The 20,562-nt window shown below is 36.5% G+C and overlaps 2 protein-coding genes across 4 annotated transcripts in view; one reads left to right on the top strand and one right to left on the bottom strand.

Moving 5' to 3' along the window:
- Cep290 (Centrosomal protein 290kDa) overlaps positions 1-20,562 on the bottom strand; it is a 140,617-nt gene that overhangs the window by 104,067 nt on the left and 15,988 nt on the right. The window lies entirely within an intron of this gene.
- On the top strand, positions 545-20,412 carry cysu (peroxidase homolog). Its single transcript, XM_034318414.2, has 17 exons — positions 545-731; positions 4,834-5,034; positions 10,337-10,416; positions 10,634-10,727; positions 11,088-11,279; positions 11,362-11,558; positions 12,514-12,766; positions 13,680-13,825; positions 14,527-14,768; positions 14,931-15,063; positions 15,150-15,277; positions 15,354-15,463; positions 15,799-15,891; positions 16,286-16,455; positions 16,580-16,688; positions 16,925-17,015; positions 18,717-20,412. Exons 1-17 carry the CDS (start codon positions 724-726, stop codon positions 18,861-18,863), a joined length of 2,394 nt encoding a protein of 797 aa, XP_034174305.1. The 5' UTR covers positions 545-723; the 3' UTR covers positions 18,864-20,412.

Genomic DNA, 20,562 nt, shown 5'->3' with positions numbered 1-20,562 from the left:
CGATGTCTCGAATCGAGGGCAGCAGCCGGCGGCTCGTTTAGAGAAAGGAAAGTCAAACGTGGATGCCAGTCTACGCCTCCTCTCCCTTCTTCTTCTTCTTCTCCCTTTTCCACGTGTTTGCCAGTTAACCGTTCCGTCGTGTTCTCTCTCACCTGGAGGTTGTTACCCACGAAGTATGGTTAACTTACCGTTCCCCTCCCCCCACCCTTCAACTTTACACAGTGCTTTTGGGGAGCTTTCCACCACCATCACCACCACCACCACCGTGTGGTCCCTACGTATTCGATAAAGAACTACACACGGTACAACGACAGGACATGAGCCAGGCTACCAAGCATTATATCAGACACTCGGTCAGTAAGTCTCTAACCAACAATCACTCGACATCAGCCAGTGGTCACTGACTGCACTTGGATAGTCAGTAGAACTGGCCGACTATTACACGAAAAACTTCGTCGAACATAGTGGTGGATCGGGTCAGACTCTCGTCACTGAAGTTGATTTATTAAACGAGTTTAATTTTTTTTATTTTTTCGGTTGTTGTTTATTTTATCAGAAATTTTTCATTAAATTTCGTTCGTTCGACGATCGTGACGCGAAAGAAAGTGTGCCGGAAGTGTGATTCCTGTTCCTTGGTATCTACGATCGAGCGACGATCCCTGCCACGATTTTCGTTCGGGTTCAACTAAGAAGGTTCATCAACGTGGAGCACGTGGAGGAAGAATGTACGGGTGAGTTACGGATACTCTTTCAACCCTCGAATCATCGGATGGGTGAAATTTGACTTGGAATTCTTTCTCCTTTGAATCTTATCAATTTTCAACCATTTCTAAAGTTGATTTAGATTTTCTCTCGTTTAACTGTAATCCTAAGGTACCAATGACCCACGTGGCATTAAACGTGTTCACCAGCAATAAAAGGTACTTTAGTAGAGGCACGTTTAAAACGATTCGTTACACAATGATCGCAAAAAAGTACACCATCTAACGTAACTATTACAGCACTTAAGGACCTCGTTGTAAGTCTGACCCTAATGCCTCTATTACTTTAAAAGATCATACCTACTCTTTGTTCCACGATTGTTTCTCCTGTATATTACCACAAAGAAAGAACAGACTGAATCCTTGACACGTTCGCTACCAGTGTTATTGAAATTCATAGAACATTTTCTTTTTTAATTAAATAATATATTTTAAGACCATGCACGTTGCATGATGTCTCCTGGGGTTATTAAGATTGTGTCTCTCTCCATGGTCCGCCGTCCGAGGGTTAATCTAATCTTACCCCAGTCGCCTATTTCTCTTATATATTTTTATATTGTATAATACTTTAACTTAATTTCCCTCTGTTTTAAAGCATATAAAAGAAAAATTCAAATCAAAGACGCTGGTAGCGGTCGTGTTAATTATTCCAAAACATTCTAATTAAAACGAAGTTCAGAACAAATAAAATATCAATTTCATAGAAAAATATCTATTACTTTTACTATAGTTATAGTAGCATAAGTAGTAAGCTTCTCTCGTAAACCTGATCGTTGACACGAAGAGTGTGTTACAAATGGAAAGCATGTAAAATCGGATCTATCAGACGGATTGTATCAAGTAACGAGGAAAGTGAAAGGAGAATCCGCGGTATACGCAATGAGAAAGTGATCCACGATCTTTATTCCGATCGAGAACTCGCCGGTTCTTATCTCGATCGCGCTTGCACCACCTGATTTGAAAATCTTATCACCCTTCAATTAAATCGGCCGAATATTACCAATTACGATTTGATTATAGAAAATTGAGGCTTACGTTTCCTAGTTATTGCAAGAATGTCGAATAGCAGTGAAATTACTGAAATTACTGAAAATTAAGAAATTTTACATTTTTCTATTTTAAATCACAGGAATTATTAAAGTGCTTTTCTTTACTTTTTCTAATTTTCAATTTAACCCTTTCACTGTTACTGGTACCTATAGATATTGGGAAAAAATCGCTTGCCCTGTGCTATAGGCGCCTCTAATTATCAAATTAATTTCACTAATACGTAATAGTTTAATTGTTGCACTATTTATCAAAGAATGTATGTTTTGCATCGAACTCTCTCGCGGCGAAAGGATTAATTCTTTAACAAATAACATTCCTCAGAATTCAATAAATTACATGCTCTCTGTGTTCAACTAATTAGTTTCGTTTATTAACACACACGCACACAAAGGGAAAACAAATAAAATACCCTCGATTATGTAATTGTCTAATTCACCGAGCGTAAAGTGCTCCAAGTAGATCTTGATACCATTCGATAAGCAAAGACGTAAGTTACGTCTATCGGTTCGCTTCGAATGCCTGTGGTTATCTACATTTTTTTCTTGATTTCCTCCAAGCGAAACTTCTTTTTGAGTTTTCAGCTTTCGCTGACTTCCAACGCTGCCGCTCGATTTCTTGCGTTCCTCGATCCGATTTCACGTCGTTACGCGGTTAGAATACTGGGCCAATTCGCGTAATTCGTCCGGATAAAATGACCATGTTCCTTTATACAAAACGAATCGAGGAAACAACCAAACGATCTTGAGCCTTGAAAAATAATTAACACTGGTGCGGGTTCATCGAGAGCACGGTTTTAATTAAACAGGAAAAAAGTTACCCTTTTGGTTTAATTAAAAAGAAATTATTTAAAAGGCGAGACATAAGTATAATAAATATAGCATAATTGCAATTAATCTATAATTAACCCTTGGGCAGTGGAAATTTTAATTTTAATCGCCTGAGTCACGATTAACCCCCAAATGGATCACAGACTGATCTTGCATCCACCCTGCACGGATTGATCTTCCTATTATTTTTCAAAAAATAATATCATTTTTATTATTACAAATATGCGTTGTTTTTCGTTGAATCTATGTTTCTATGAACGATTTCCTCGGGGAATAAAAGCGTTTGGGTCTCTGTTCGCAAAAGATTTGCATAAAAGTGAAAGTTGTTTTTGCGTTAAGAAAAATTAGTTCCATTAAAGTCGAGTGAATTTTTTCGTCCACGGAATTAGAGTTCTATGCTGGAAAACAATATTTCTACCAACCTATCAATAATCATAACGATAAAAATAAAATAGCTTAAAGTACCGTCGCATTGTTTTGGTTTCGATCAGCTTGGAATTCGAATTCTCTCGCTTTTCCTTCAAAATTTCGATATATCGACCAAGTTTTCTGAAACCTCAATTCTTATATTTTTATCTTATTGCATCTTCCAAAAATTTTCAGTGTTGCAATTTAGATTTCGATGCTTAAGAATTTGAATAATGTTATTTTTAGTTAGAAGTTTGAATCCTTTCGCCTTTTTATTCGAATAATCTTTGAATCCGAAGATATTTCTTTAACCATGCAGGAATATGTACTTACAAAAACAATGAACAATTCTTGTGTCAATTACATAAGAAATGGTGGAATATTCGATTCGATTTTATCTCTATTTCTTCTTATTCACCTTGCGTTCTTTGCACTCCGTTCACGAATGAAACGTGCCAATAAACCGGTTGCAATACATTCAATTTCATAAGGTCTATTAACCAATTGCCTTCAATCAAGGACTCTAACTGTATAAAATTTAAGGAATTCCTCGTGAAATCCATCGAAACGTCATAAATCTTAAGGATACGATGAAAATAAATTAGAATTTCACAAACTCTCGATGCCTACTTGAATTCCGATTCTCAAGCACTTTATGGGAAATATAGACAAGTTAGATCATTCGTTAATAAAGTAAAAGTATGGAAAAACCGGAATTCTTAATGTAGAATCTGTTTAATAAAAGTGAATTCCATCTTAGTTAAACGAATTTTGTTTTTGTCAAAGTTCGAATTAGATTTGGTATTTCTATATTTTGTAAAAATAAAAAAATTTACACAAATCAGTTAATTCTTCAACAAAATTGCTGACCATCAGTGTAAACAAAAGGCAAGACGAAGTCTGTTTAAAATTGTATCGCTCATCTTTCGAACAATTGTCGGTTGCAACTCAGATAAAAGATATTAAAACAAGGTATTCACGTTTTGCAACTTGATTGCTTGCTCGTGTTAGTGCATCGTCGAAAAATAAGCACGCTTGTTACGATAAAATCCAAGGTGGGCACGATCTTGATGCTTTCGCTTCTGCATTTGTAAAATGATACCTTGAATTCTGACGCATCCTCGATTCTTTCGAAAAATCATGGAATTTCATCATTTGTTATTACATTTCATTCGTTTCCAAATTATGTAACCAATCATCGACCGAAAGTGTACAACAATTATATAAATTGTTTGTACAGGGGGTTATCACACCATCGCGCACGATAATGAATTTTTTTCCATGATAATTGAATAATGCAGATCCAATCGCGATAAATTAATCATTAAAAATATTTTCTTTTCGCCGTATTTGTCGATGCTTCTGATTACATAAAGGTGTGAAAATATAGGAAGTCGTTTGTCTTATTATAAAGTTACATTAATTATTTAATGATTCATTCTTTTTCGAATTGACACGTGAAAATTAATCATACTTTTCTTTTATTTCTCAAATAGCATAGTGTTCCTATCTCACTTCTAGATCTAGTTCACAATGGTAGAGCGAGATAGGAAGAAAGTTACCTTTCTCCCCTCGAGATATTAGCACTAGCTATTCTAGCAATGTAAACTAGGCCTTAGGGTATAATATTTGCCCTCGGCAGTGGTCGCCTAAGAATTACAATTTCTCTTTTTTTATTTGAAAACAGATATCACTGTACAGGGTTAACTGGATAAAAATATTTTCGAGCAATAACGTATCCTAACGCCAGAAAAATGATAATCACCGCTGTGTCTATAATGTTACAGATCCGTGATAAGGCGGATACGATCCGCGATAATCGGGCTCCTGCTGCTACTAGCGACTTGGAGTAACGAGCACAGCTGCAGCGGACTGCAATATCAACCCGCCGAGGTTTATGCAAACGGCGATGATTGTGCCTTGATCTTAAACCGTCCAGGAAGAACAAACGTCTTCGATTACACGTACAATTTGCTCCGTGGATCCTTGTAAGTGAACGAATTACTCCCTGAACGGGCTTGTTTGACGCAACTAAAGCGAACTGCCTTCGGGCGAGGATTCTTTTTCAGCGGAATCAAACTATAAATGTATCTGTATTAGCCTGTTGCGACACCCTCGTTACGACATTTATTACAATTACACACCGACTGCATTGCATTCTGTATTTGGAAATTTAATTGCTCCTACCGTGTCGATAATGGAATAAGAAGAATGATTGAATTTGAGAAATAATTATTTTTTAAAAATTCAATGCTTAGAATTCACTTCAATTACGAAAAGTAATTACAATTTTTAATTAAGAAGAAGCTTAACCCTTTTTTTTAATATCATTGTATATCATACAATCACCTGTACACCATGTTTAAAACCTTAATTAGCAACCGTTATTAAATCCTCTAATTTGCCGATAGTACAATCAAACGATCGTCCAGTTGAAGCCCGTGTTTCGCGATATTTCCTCGTAGCGATCTTTCACATCGATCACGAGGTGTTTCATTAAAACGGCCACGTGCAACTTATAATTACATCTTTCGGGAGATGGTTTTACGTTAACTCGAAGTGAACCGAATCAAGCAGCAATTTTATGTAATCATCGTGAGAGCAGTGCTAGTGTAAGATTTTTGAGGTCCGGAGAAAGCAGGAACAGCGATCCGAAGTAATATTAGCCAGGACTTTCACTATCCATCTAACCTTTATTCCTGCAGGATCTGCTCAACGAGCAAATCGTTGATTTTATATGAAATTACACTTTCAATATTCCCAGTCGATATCATTTCACGTGTGATTATGGAAAGTAGGGATATCGATTTGAAATCAATAGAAAAGTATTATTTTAAATGGCAGTGTTATTGACAAGATAGAAAATAGAAAGCTTGAAATTTGAAAATGAATTATTCCTCTTCTTGGTAATTAGAGTTTCAATATATCTTGAATGAGACAGAGATGTTAACGATGAGAGTAATATTGTTTTTATCGAATCTAGTCTGTATTTCCTGACAGAGTGTATTACCATCGAGAAAGGAAGCGATGAATTATTAATAAGCCGATAACAAGGGAGCAGGTCTTGATCAAGTTGATTTCAAAGTTACATTGCTCGTAATTAGAATACAAAGGACGTTTACACCGGGGTCGACGAGCCTAGTTCTACTAATAGGCAAGGAAAGATCAAGGAAATCATAATGAGAAAAGACTAATGTGATTGTCTTCATTAATAACTCCTCGTTTTACACGAGTGGGGTTATGCGACATAGATTCTCAAAGATGCGAGGATAAAAAAGGTGATTTTGACGAATAAATTCGAAAGTTTTCATCTGGTAAAATTAATGAGTTAAATAAAAAATATCTGGAATTTTCTACTAACAATTGAAAACAATCAAGTTTCTAATTGAATTTCTGATAATTTTTCTCTGATTAAAAAAGAAATAAAAGAAAAATCCTCGAATTAAATGATAAAAGAAAAATACTAAAATTACTTAAAATTCATAACCACCGTCGATTACTAATTAAATAAAAAATGCATGGTAATGAAACGGGAATGACGTAACGAGCAGGGATGGAAAATTCAACGAGAAGGCAGAAAAGAATTAATTACCCATCGACTAAAATGATAAATGAACCAAGGACCGTTCGCAAATTTGTAAAACACCTGTGAAATTAATTTATTAATACCTCCCCAAAGTGATCACGAAATTCTGTCGGTTTTAACGAGCCACAATTGCGGTTGCATCGTGCCGCTGCAATTATGAGCTTCAAATTACTCAAGTGTTCTGATGCATCACTTAGCGATTGAATTTTTTAATCGCGAAAAATCTGTCACGGTTCATCATGATCCCTTTGCTGCTAATAAAACACATCGTCGTGAATCTCGAACTTCGAAAGACTTAGCAAGGATAATCAGAAAATTGCTCGCGATTAGCTTCGATCCTATAACTATAATTGATTAGTCTTCTGCGATTACAAGTACCTAGAGCTTGAAGAACGGTGATTTAAACCTGACAATTAGCAAAATACTAATGAGATAAAATGAGGGTTACATTTGCTAACCCCAGTGAAAGCTAGATCAACGTGCGTTTATGTGGTTACAATATTTTTGCACGATAAGACTGCTGGTGGAGCAACGGACCGACGCAAAGAATTCCAATTCAGAATTGTTTATTCACGGTAGAATGATCGCGATTAATTGCACGGTGGTTTTATTAATTTATTTAGAGTCGAAATCGATGGAGAATGAAGGGAAAATTTATTCTGATAACAATACAATTGAGGATAGCACGATCTGTGAATTAATTTATAATCAAATTAATCGAAAAATTAGTAATAATAAACGCGGTGAAATCAGTCTGGTACAAAAAGGTGACAGAAAAGCTGTGATAATTTAATTCCATAAAAAGAAAAACTATCTTTACAGTTATCGATACTACCGTTACTATTATTCAGCCTTGTATATCGATACTCTGTCAGCTGATACTGAATGGAATGAGAAATCTATAGGTTGTGCAACTAATACACAGATCGTGTTCCTAGTTTTCTTAAGTGTGTATACCTTAAGGTGGTATAACTTTTCAACTTGCATACTATAAATACGATTCGTGCCGATTAGTTTCAATGTAGGACATAATTGAAGGTACGGTAGTGAGAGGAAGTACTTTCGATCGGAATGTTATGGCGAGAACATATGTAAAAGGATCGTTTTCGAAAACTTTATTCAAGATTTATATCAGACTCACCGAGGACCGGATATCGCAGCTGGGTCTCAAGACCGCAGCACCCAATGCTTCCGGTTGCACCCTGTATGCACTTCGTATGCACTTATTCTACGCAAAACCGATGTAAAATAATAACGCGAGACGTTTACAGGAACGTCTTCACCGTGTCACGAATAACAAGCAACTGATCGGTCTCGACATTGTCCTTCGAAGATTCCGAACTTCTATGTCGGAAGAGGTCAACAGACGATTGTGTACGCTTGAACGTAGCTCGCTAAAGTTTACCCTCGAAGCCTCTTGAAACAGAGGCTTACACATCGAATCTATTTTGTACGTGCGATTATAAAGTAGATATTCAGTTATCATTTATAATTAATATTTAAGTACGAAAATTAATTATTGAATATTGCTCAAAATTAAATATCATATTTTTTAATATAATTAACTAATCCTTTGATGCTTTATAACAAATTAAATTTACTAATAATCATTGAATTATATTATTGATACTAGAGAATGACTGAGAATCTTAAATTCGATGTGGTAGAATTTTTCCTCGTTTATGTAAATTAAATACCATATTTTTTAATATGATTAACTAAGCTTTTGAAGCTTATACAATAATTTACTAATTTACTAATAATTTACTAATAATCATTGAATTATATTATTGATATTAGAGAATGACTGACAATCTTGAGTTCGATGTGGTAGAATTTTAACATTTATGTAACGTGCGCGTGGCTAAAACGTCTTTGTTAAATCACATCTAAAAGTACTTTCTACCCAATTTAAAAAAACTGCTCTCGACCAATTTCGTTACGTTGAATGTACGAAATGTAGCTCATGTAAACCATCAAAGGCAGAAACGTGTTTCAAGCGTGACTTCTCCTTTTATGGGTCCTCATAGCCAAACCAAATGTGTATACAGAGAAATTGTCTTTAACCCAACTACGTATCCGGTTCTTAAAAGTGATCGTTGTAAAAAAATATATTCGAATAAATTAAATTACTTGGGAAAAAATTTACGAAACTTTTTGGGTCTATGCAAATTTCAGAATAAAAATTATTGCTATCGCTAATTAGTTAACGAATGAATCATGTTTTTCCAATATTCTATTTCAATAAACTGAAACGAGAATTTCAACCTCACCACCTCCAATTTACCAGAGAATTGACATAATAATTTATTAAACACAACCGCACGTAGCTCGTTAGAGCTGCAGTTATGACGCGAAATTGCGCGAGAATGCACTTTGTTACAATTAAACGCAGAACGGCCCTCAAGTGCATTCTCGCGAATACTTTCAGCGTGCACCCATTACTCTATTTAATAACGATTGCGACAGGATAATTTGTGAGAAAATACCGCTCAGAGGATTTCGAGATACAATTTACGAACACCGTGTAGGTTGGAAGAATGTTGATCAACTTCAACGTTTGATTGATCCACAGAACACGAGATCAACTGTTCGTTAGAAAATAAAGCTAATTAAAAGTTTGAAATAAAATTTCAACTATCTCAATGACTGATGATCAAAAGAGAAATTGAATCTTGTATGATTGATACGAAAAGCAAAAGGAACCCAGAAGAAACCGCCGGGGTCATGCGTTGAAGGTAAAATCCACGAGTGGCACGTCAATGCCAGTATGTTTCTTTACAAGAAACAGGATATGTCAATTCGCATGGACTCACGGTTTGCATACTAGTTTCGGATTACCTTGATACAGAATATCCTCGAGCACAGAGACGAGTAAATGCGTGCCTTTCGTACTTTAACTTCTCATGAAACTAGGCTGGAACGTTAGGTAATTGACTCGAAAAAGGAACAACGAGAGGCTTGGAAAGGTGAAGAGAAAGAGAGACAGAGAATAAAGACTGTAAATAATCTACACGCAGCGGAAAACTACGCAATTTAGCCTGTAAAGATGTGTCTTTCACAAGGGATCAACCATTTTATATTAAAAATACCAATGAAACCCTTACGTTATAATTTTCTTCAGATTTTAAGCTTTACTCTTGAACAGAAAGTCTAGGTCAATCGAGACCAAAACTTAAAAAAATATGTAAAAGTATATTAACCTAAAGTTAAATATATAATAATTTTTAAAGAAACAATGTAAAATTTAGAAAATGAAATAAAATAAAATTGGAGCTCTCTCCAAGGTCCAACGTTTTGGGGCTTCTCTTCATGGTCCGCCGTCCAAGGGTTAATTAATATAACACAAGAAGAATTTTGAAATACTTTTATGTATTCGTTTCCTTTCTTTCTCTCCATTATGTGGTTGTTTTAAAAAGCTTTCCACTCCTTATTTTCGTTTCTAATTTAATATTCCGGTAACACCAATCGTTATCTTTATTTTTTAGCTGGTAAGTGGGCCACGAGCTCACAGAAACAGTTACAGGGTGGGAAATACTGACGGGAACGACGTCGGTCTCCCATCCCTTACTCATTGCAAAAAAAAAACAAGAATTTTGAGATACTTTTTTGTTTGAGAAAACACTTGTCGCTGTCGAAAGAAACTTATTACCCAATCGAATATATTTCAATCTGTCGTTAAATTCATTTATATCGTGTTTCAGTACACCAGCAACAGCATCACAGACGTGCATCACCTACGATGCTGTGAATCGCGCCTACGTGGAAGCTAGAAAACGCATCAGTGAGTGGCTCTTTATTACAATGAAAGCAAAAAGAAATGCTAATTACAAAGTAACACGTAGCTCGATGATCGAATATATGTCGCTAAACTCTCTGTTCGCGATCTCACGTTTCTAACTATTACATACTCATACATATCCTCGGCTACAAGCTGCTCTTTTGTTTGGCCGATGCTCGCGTTCACCATGTTCACCCACACGTTTCGTCGATTCATGCAGATGTGGCGCAACCGAAAGGCAAGACATGGCGGCCAGAAGACCTGGCCACGGTCGGCGAACTCCTCCTGGACATCACATCGAACCTCGTGCAAACGTAAGAACCCCTTTCGCTTTTAATTTACCATTCAATTAGAAGGAAACTTTACAGTAATCGCAGCACTAGTTTCATTTGATGATCGTTAGAAAGTTAGGCCTGAGGATGTTTCGTTAAATTGGGATCGGTTAATTAGGCATTTTACACTCTCTGCTAATTCCATTTCCACTGATACTTTCTAACGCGTTCAAACCGGGTAACATCATAAGAAGCCCTACTGAAAACGCCGAGTTTTTCTAAGTTAGGACAACAGTTTAAAAGCTATATGAGAAATGAAGAATTTAAAGGGTCCTAAAGGCCCATAGCTCAGTTAGACAAATTTTATCACTCTCAAAGGGTAATTAAATCTAATCATCGCAGGTACGGTTTAACAGTCGACGAGATCGAGAAGAGTCTACCCCTAATCGACACATCGAAGACCTTGATTCGAGAGGTATGCCCAGCCTTTTTGAGCAACGTGGAGTGCCGAGCTGGGAAATACCGAAGAAACGATGGTCTCTGCACGAATTTGCAAAATCCAACATGGGGTTCCACTTTGTCACCCTTCCAAAGGTGAAACATCACTGTCAACCCCTCGTTAGACAATGGATTTTAATCTAATTTTTTTTTTGATATATTCTTGTTTCTTTTGTAGACTTATGACTCCACGATTCTCAGACGGTTTAACGGCGCCCAGGATATCGGTAACCGGCCATGATTTACCATTATCACGAGTGGTGTCGCGCACCATGCACCCTGACGAAGGTTATCACGATCACGCCGGCACTGTTATGGTGATCGCCTGGGGACAGTTTATGGACCACGACTATACGTTGACTGGGACACCTCTAGGTATGATTCCAGACACGATAATTGTTAAACTATAACAGTATAATTTGTGTATCAAGATATTAGATTATTTGGAAAGTCTTACGAGTAAACCACCCCTCATGAAATTTATATTATGTTCACCGTTTTTCAATAATTCCACGGTGTAGTAGATACAAAATATGTTCAACTTTGAAGACATTTATCCCCATTAATTTTATACGTATCAGAAGATGACGAAAAATACATGAAATAAGTGGAGATAGGGAAAGTAATCGAGTTCTAATTTTCAGTCAATAGCAAATTATGCAATTGGTATCGGTTAAATTACATCAGCGTACCCCGTTCGGGGACGTTCGTACATAGCAAACGTATAGTAGACAGCTCCCAAGCCCTTCTACGTCGGATATTTACCGTCTATCGAAACTAGGGTAACTGCCAGAGAAAGCGAACGATCGGTGAACAGATAACCGGTAGGCCGATCATGTGACTACCGTGAAGTTTCCACGGGCCGTGCGATACACGCCAAAATCCGCGCTCTTGCCCTGGAACCTGGTAATTACCGGCGCAACACGTATAAAGTAATTAAACGGACGGTTCTGACGAACAGAGAAGTCTAACTTTAATGAAGCTCTTAAAAAATGTAGCATGTTTCTTTCGATTTACAAACGAATCCCATATTATAGGGGAAATATATTTAAAAGTTTCCCAATTATTTGCTTCTGAAATTTTTCGACTGTTCTAAAGTCTATTTAAAAGAAAAATTAATAGATTATTCCCAGCATCGTTTATCGCTTCTGGCCAATGCACCCACGGCAAGAAAATCTTCCCACGTATCGTACGGGAAACGATAGGTATCTGTATCGAGACAGGGAAAGTAAAACTCCGTTGGTAGTCTTGTGGAATTAAAATAAATAACGATACATCAAGCGGTGCTGGTAAGCAGTGCTATCGTATGATCGATGAGCTACTCTTGCAGATCCCCTGAACCGAAACGACCCGGAGGAATGTTGCCATCGACCACCGCACCTGAAGAATCCTTACTGCAACGAGATCCTCATACCGGAAGATGATTACTTCTACAGGCTGTTCGGCGTGAAATGCATGGACTTTGTTAGAGCGTTTCCCGCCGTTCGACCTGGATGCCGTCTTGGATCTCGCGTACCGTTTAATCTTCTGACAGGAGTGTTGGATGGGAATACGGTTTATGGAATTAACGAAGTATTCGCAAGGTAAAACGGTTTTCCTTCGATCGAACTGTTTCTTAATGTAAAAGTAACAGGCGTTACTTGGGCTTCGTCATCGTTTTACCATCTTCTTGTAATTAACGCTGTCATTGGCGTAAGTAGAGAGTGGGTTTGGTTCCTACACCATCCTGGGATTTTAAGATTCTAAAATTCTAAATATTAAGGATCCAAAATTGTAAGATTTTAAGATTCTAAAATTCTATAAATTAAGGAATAAAAATTTTAAGATTCTAAGATTCTAAAATTCCCAAATTCTCAAATTCCAAAATTCTCAAACTCTCAAATTCTCAAATTCTAAAATTCCAAATTCCAAATTTCAAATTCTAAACTTCTCAGGTTCCAAAATTCTCAAATTCCAAATTCCAAACTTCTCAGATTCCAAAATTCTCAAATTCTCAAATTCTCCCCTAAAATTTCGCGAAATGCAAGGTACCAAACCCTTAATACTGTTAACAAAGCTAAAGAACCTAGCCCAGCCTAGAAAAAATCCTACTTACGCCAATGTTCGTTACAAAGAATTGTCATTTTGCACGTCACAAAAAGACCAGTTATCAAACTAAAATAAGTAGATAATAATAAATAACATGTTCGATAATCGAGCCACTTGCAACACGGTGTTCGAAACAACTAAAAGCCGTTCGTCCGTTCGTTACATCAGCGAGGACAATAAATCAGCATTACGTTGTTCTATATTTTCTAACGCAGGGTACCGTACATACGTTCAGTTCCTCGCACTTTCTAGTCTGCTCGCATTATGAGATCCACGGTTACTCAATCGAGCTTAACACAGCGTTCTCTTTCTCCGCGTCGAATAAGGCGTTCCAGGAGACAAAATTTCCGGACACAACACGCCTCCGATCCGAATTCAAACATCCTTTTGTTCTTCGCTTGGTTTCAGGAAACTTCGAACCGGTTACGGTGGTTTGTTACGCATGAACCCGGTGTTCTCGGAATACGGGCTAAAGGATTTACTCCCGCTCAAATTGGACATCCCCGACGAGGGCTGCACCCGTTTGAACCGATCCATGTACTGTTTCGAAGCAGGTGAGTCTTTTGGAATGAAAATTAATCTAAGAGACTTGTTAACCCTTGGACGACGGACCAGGAAGAGAACCCCAGTTTTAATTCAATTTTGTATCGCACACTGTTTCCATTTTTTTAATTTTATGCTAATCTTTTAAAATTATTCTTCCAATATATAAAAATGATATATTTAACTAAAATTGCAAAAAAAAAAAATAGATTGAATGATGGTCCAATCAATTTATCAAGTGAAACGAGGTCACTTGTGAAAACGATCATAGTATTATCATATTATTCACAGCAAAGTAGTGTCGAAATTCGCATACCCTTTGCTGTCAAATCGAAAAACGTTGATAGCCGTTCGATTATCGGCTCACAGCTTGATGTGCAATCGAGAAAGGGAGTGGTCCAGAATCAAGGTCGACAACTTCATTGGCAAAGTTGATACAATGATCGGGAAAAGAAAGAGCTGCTCGTTCGTGAACGATTGTTGCGTCAAATTTGTCTGGTCGCGTTTTATCCGTGAGAAATCTAACGCTGCCCCCTTTAAATTCTCCTTGATCGATATAAAATCAAACTATAATATACATATATCAATGTCTCGATAAATTCATTTTTATCTTTAAAATAAAGAAATCAAATTACTTCTCGATTGACATAAAATCAAATCTCTTTAAAATGAATAGAAAAAACTGATTAACATTATGAAATTTTGTTTTCAGGTGAAATTCGAGTGAACGAACAGCTAGTGTTAACTTGTATGCACACACTGATGGCACGTGAGCATAATAGGATCGCGAAAACGTTGATTCAAATTAACCCACACTGGGACGACGAGACTCTGTATCAAGAATCTAGACGAATAGTGATTGCTGAAATTGAACACATCACTTACAATGAATTCCTGCCTATTTTGCTTGGAAAAGATGTTATGGAGAAATTTGGCCTTCTTCTGGAGAAAAACGTAAGATCATATTTAATTTGCCAGCCCTATCACCATAAGCGATGGATTCCTTTGGAAATTCAAGCTTCACCTCCCACCCACGTATGGGTGATGTTACAGTCAAAGTTTTAATGATTTTTAATTTAATGAAAAAGTATTCAGTGTTAACAATCGTGTACACAGGGATACTGGGATGGTTACGACGAAAGTGTGAATCCAGCAGTGATCGATGCTTTTGCTGCCGCAGCGTTCAGATTTGGACACTCTTTACTGCCAACAGCAGTGGAAAGATGGAGTAAAGCTCACAAATTCATAGGTAAATTAAAAGAATCCTGTAATTAGTTACTTGCAATCCAATATCCTTCTATGATCATGTGACTAAAATTTGTCTTTTTTCTAAAGCTTCGAAAAGACTGTCTGATTTAATAAGAAGACCCTTCGACCTGTATCGAGCTGGTGTTTTCGATGAATACATTATGGGACTGATGAATCAAGTCGCTCAAGCTATGGACGATTCTATCACGCAAGAGGTACGAAGCGTTCCTGAGAGACTTTTGAATTAAATTGAAAGAAACAGAGAGTACTTTACGCGTATCGATTCCACAGGTTACGAATCACCTGTTCAAAAAAGCCGGTGCGAAATTCGGACTGGACTTGGTCTCCTTTAATATGCAACGTGGCCGCGAATTTGGCGTTCCAAGCTACATGGAGTTCAGGTTGGCAAACACTAGTTAAATTATTATTTCAAAGAAATGAAACGTGCCCGGAAATTAACTGTTTTCGAAATGTCAGATTTTACATTGACGACATAGGTACTTCTACTTGATTTATCATCGTAAATGTCACCGAAAAAAATAGAAGGTTACTTAAAAATACTCTAAAAAAGATATTTATAAAGAAATTTCAATATTTCCAAGATGAATTATTTCCTGCTTTGGTTCTTTTTTTTTTGTCAAGAATTACATACGACTATAAAAATCTCATTTCCTTAAACATTTGCCCATCTTTTGCATTAAAAATGTATTAACAATTGAATTTGTTTATTCTACAGAAAATTCTGTGGCCTTCCCTGGGCAGACACCTTCGATGATTTACATGGATCCATGCCAAATGAGACTATCAAAAGATACAGTTCAATCTTTGAGTGAGTAGTAATTAGAAAATTATGCCCTTAAATTTATTAACAAAGGAATTCTGAAATAATCTATAATTTAGAAAATAAAAATGAAATAGAATTCAATGTATTAATCCTCAGACGGCGGACCATGGAGAGAGCCCCTATTTTATTTTCTAAATTTTACACCATTCCCTTAAAAATGATACATTTTACTTTAGATTAATGTTCTTGTATATATTTTGTAAGTTAGGGTTGACCCAAACTCCACTGTTCGAGGGTTAATTAATATTCTAATGAATACCTATATCTAATCCTTGACTGAAATCTATTTCGAATCAATTCTATGACGTGTCAGCGTAGTTTCGAGATTTCGCCAACCGAATTCCCGGAAATAACGGTACGATACCCCATCGATTTCCAGGCATCCAGCTGACGTGGACCTCTGGTCCGGTGGCGTGTCCGAAAGACCGCTTCCGGGTAGCATGCTCGGTCCAACCTTCGCCTGTATAATTGCCACGCAATTCAGCTATTCACGTCGAGGTGATCGATTTTGGTACGAGCTGCCGAACCAGCCATCGTCCTTCACTCTCGGTAAGGAACCTTTCGAATCGTACGATTCGACACACGCCAAGGACTCGGAACGAATAGAACACTAATAAACAGAGTTCTACGACACGTACGCAACTTTTCAATTCGTACGCTTTCAATTTTATAGAACAACTGAACGAGATACGAAAAGTGAAGCTGGCCAGGGTAATCTGTGACAACACCGACCTGATAGACACCATACAGATTTATCCCATGGTGTTACCTGACCACGAGATGTAAGTTCTGATATTAAAATTTAATAACATAAAGGTATTACAAAATAACACTTATGATATATCAAATTAAAGCTTAAAACATGAAGAAGATAGTTTTAATTTTGATAAATTTTTATTGAAAAATAGGAACCTCTAAAGTGAAGTAAAGTTATGATTGATTCGAATAAGCAACAATAAAAATGTATGTTTTTAAAAATCTCGAGTAATTTTATTGATAAAAAAAATTTGATTCTTAGAAATCCACGAGTCCCGTGTCGAAGCGGTGTATTGCCAAGCATGGACCTGAGCAAATGGGCGGAATATCCGACTGCGAGTCACGCTCAATACGTGAGTAATCTAGAGGAGCAGTATCAACCGTACGGAAAGTAAAACGGCTGTTTTTTAGAAGTAAAACAAAAAATGTAGTGACCGCCTAGACGAACACCACCACTGTAGTGAACCAACAGTCACGAGCCAAGAAGCACCACCCTTAGGCACCCTTAACTCGAGACACATTACGGTACTGTAGCATAGCAAACTGTAGGACCGTCTGCACCATGCATTTTCAATCAATTTAGGGACACAAAGCAGACGAACGTAATACAGAGTACAGAGTATAGTTAGCCTCGAATAGACCCTTTAGAGCGACGTTTTAATTAATTCTATTCTCTTAGAGACACTTAACTTATTGCCTTAGCAAGATTTATAATTTATATACGATTGAGTATAAATTATAACCTTCATTTGTAGTCTCTCTTTCTCTTTTAGGTCTTCTTATTTTTTTTTTCTTTTTTTTTTACCACTTTTTCATACGATTAACTATTTTTAAGATTTACCCATTCTATGTTACGGTTTGTAGTGTACGTAGGTGTTGCAGAAAAGAGTTTTGAAGTTCATAATTTTCATTTATTTTCAAAATCATTTATAGCCAATTAATATAAAATATTGATACCTATCGCAATACGAATCAACTGAATATAAATCAGTGAATACATATGATCATTTTTTCTTTTCGTTCATAAAAGCTTGTAATTCATTTTCTGTAACACTCTGTACAGAACATCCTGAAAGTACACGATCGTGAAAGTTTAGGTAAACTTGCCAGTAATGTTAAACTGCAATACGCGAAGTTTACATAGAACGATTCCAGGCCGATTGCTTTGGGAGTAGATAGTTCATATAATAATAGAGCGTGTTCAATTGTGCCCGTGTTGCATTACAATCGAAATGCGTCAGATCGAGAAACGATACACACTTTCATTCGAGTTTCATCGTTCTAGCTAGTTCTGGTTAGAGTTACCTATAATAGAAATAATTGCTGTACGAATGTAACAACGGTAGAGTATCGCGTGTTAAATGAATACGTCCAAATACCTGTCGAATACTCTTAATATCGCGATAGAGAATCATCTTGCCTAGTTTTCTAACTGATCAAGAAAATTTGGTAAATTTCACACTTGGCAAAATTGAAAAATTCATCTACGTTAACCCTCTAAAATTTCTTTTTCATTGTAAATTATAAACTAATGAAACAAATATAGTATCTTAGAATTTTTATTGAAAATTTCAGTTGCAGAGGGTTAAACCAATTTGTACCATTCTTTCAACGATTTCCATACATGTATGCGATAAATGAAAGCGAATCTGCTTGTTACGAAAAAATCAACAAATCTTTCAACGATAAATCTTCACGCTCTTGTTTCCCCGAAATCAAAATTCTCCCTTTCCGTCTACGTTCGATTTTTAATTTATTACAACACACACGAACACAATGTACATAACTACAGCCTAACATTCATTCACAATAGTTGATACGAGGTGGGTAGCACGTTTTCTAGCACTGCTCGTTCTCTAGTCTTACCTCCTCCTTTCCTTCAACGAACACCCCCGAAAAAAAAAAAAAAAAAAAAAAAAAAGAAAAAAAAACGAAAGTAAACTAGAAAATGCAGAGAGAGGATTGGAAAAGTGCCCAAAATAAAGATTGTCCCTTGTCAAGGATTATACGATACGCACCGACACCATACAAATGTTAAACCTATTGTACCATAGCGATTGGTGGAGGAGCACTTGCTTGACGTACCGAGACGGCCGAATCGACCGGAAAGGGTGCGGAACCAATACAACAGGGAGCAGGTTTTACGACTCTTCTATGAAAGCATTAACGGCATTGCTTCGTATCTGGGATTCAGAAAATAATTCAGTGCACGAGGAACGGACTTGGTTGGAGCATCGATTGCACCGAGATTTGATAAACGGCAATGTTTATACCTGTCGTTTAAATCGTGACAGAGAGAGATTGTCGTAAATAGAATTGTTCTGACGATCGTTGCGTTTATTCGATTTACGTAGCGGATCCTTGTAATCGTGTACCGACGAGAAGAGAAATAAATATTTTTGGTTCACACCCTCGCACTGTCGCGCACGTTCTAGCACCTTAAGGCACCTTGCTATACGATGTTGAAGAACGAATCGAGAAGGTTGAAGATAGTGTAACGCAGATACATCGATATTCCTACATATTGTGATCTTGTTCGTTTGGTATATTAATTTCAAGTGTGAGTGAAATATGGTAGATAGACAAGAAGACACGGAATTTTAAATAAAAAATCTGTGTTTTAATATAATTTGTAATTAAACTTTGAAAATTTTTATTTTTCAAACCCGTCAATATCGTATTAGTAAAAAAAAATTATGCACTTTAAAATATTTTTATCTATAGAGTGCGTCACTAGAGTGTTATATTTGTATTATCATTTCTTTTTTTTAAGCTTCCACCAATTGAAAGTTTATAGTTTGATATTATTTTGTATGAACTGATAATTCTTGATCTACCAAACGAACGACTATCACATCAAATATGGTAGAAGTACTTAGAAATATACTAGCATCGTTAAAAATCACTGATAAAGGCGCGAACACCCTTTTAACAATAAAAGAGATAAACTTCGAAGAATTCAATAATTTTATTCCTAACGTACCCTTATCGTGAAAAAAATTTTCGTTTATGGTTTGAAAAAGAAAAATTCGTGCCTTTAACAGTGCGAATCATCCCTAATAAAAGTAATATTTAGAGAAATAGCATTAAAAAACACATAGTAATTTATACGATATATCCACCTATCTTACTGTATCGCAATATTTCTTACATGCACCAGCTCACAAAAGTATAAAAAATTACTACAACATAAAGGTGAAAGAAATTTTCCATTTTTTATTTAAATACTTTTGTGAACCTATGTATGTATGTTCGTCGAACCAGTACGTTCTTTTATCCGAAATCGTCGTTGTAGGCGTATTTCCCACCCCCACCCCCCTCATATTCTTTAATTTTAATACACAAACAATAGAAAGGGCGTGAAAAAGAAGGTGTGCAGCGTGAATAACAGCACTTATCGCTTGAATTATTACTGTATTATCGTTTATCGTGTATTATACACGTGCACGATGGCTCAGGGAACAGGCTCGACGTTGCTGCGCTGATCTATTCGAACACGATTTCAATTTTCCAAATTTCACGGCACAGAAAAAGATAATCTTAAGAAAAAATGTATTTTCTGAGCCACTGTACACACTCAGTCCCCGGTTCTTTCTTTCTTTTTTTTTTTTTTTTTTTTTGATTGTATTTTGTACATAAGTACCGTGAACGAAATAAAGTCACATTAACAAGAGTGCCATTTATGGAACCTCCATCGGTTTTGTGAATTCTCCTTTCTCCACACGCACAATCGAGCGAAAAGCAACACGCTACGAGCCCAAATTCGGCGTTCCACCGATGGTACTATATTTCACACGCGGTAAGTTATTCGGCTAGCACAAGAAATTAATTACGATTTACCGAGCGGTCGAAAGCAAGAACGTCGCTTCTTTTAAATCACGATTGAGAAACATTGAGAAT

The sequence above is a fragment of the Osmia lignaria genome, chromosome 6, assembly GCF_051020975.1.
Source record: "Osmia lignaria lignaria isolate PbOS001 chromosome 6, iyOsmLign1, whole genome shotgun sequence".
Lineage (NCBI taxonomy): Eukaryota > Metazoa > Arthropoda > Insecta > Hymenoptera > Megachilidae > Osmia > Osmia lignaria.
The sequence above is the reverse complement of the archived record's forward strand: the minus strand, read 5'-3'. Positions and strand labels throughout refer to the sequence as shown.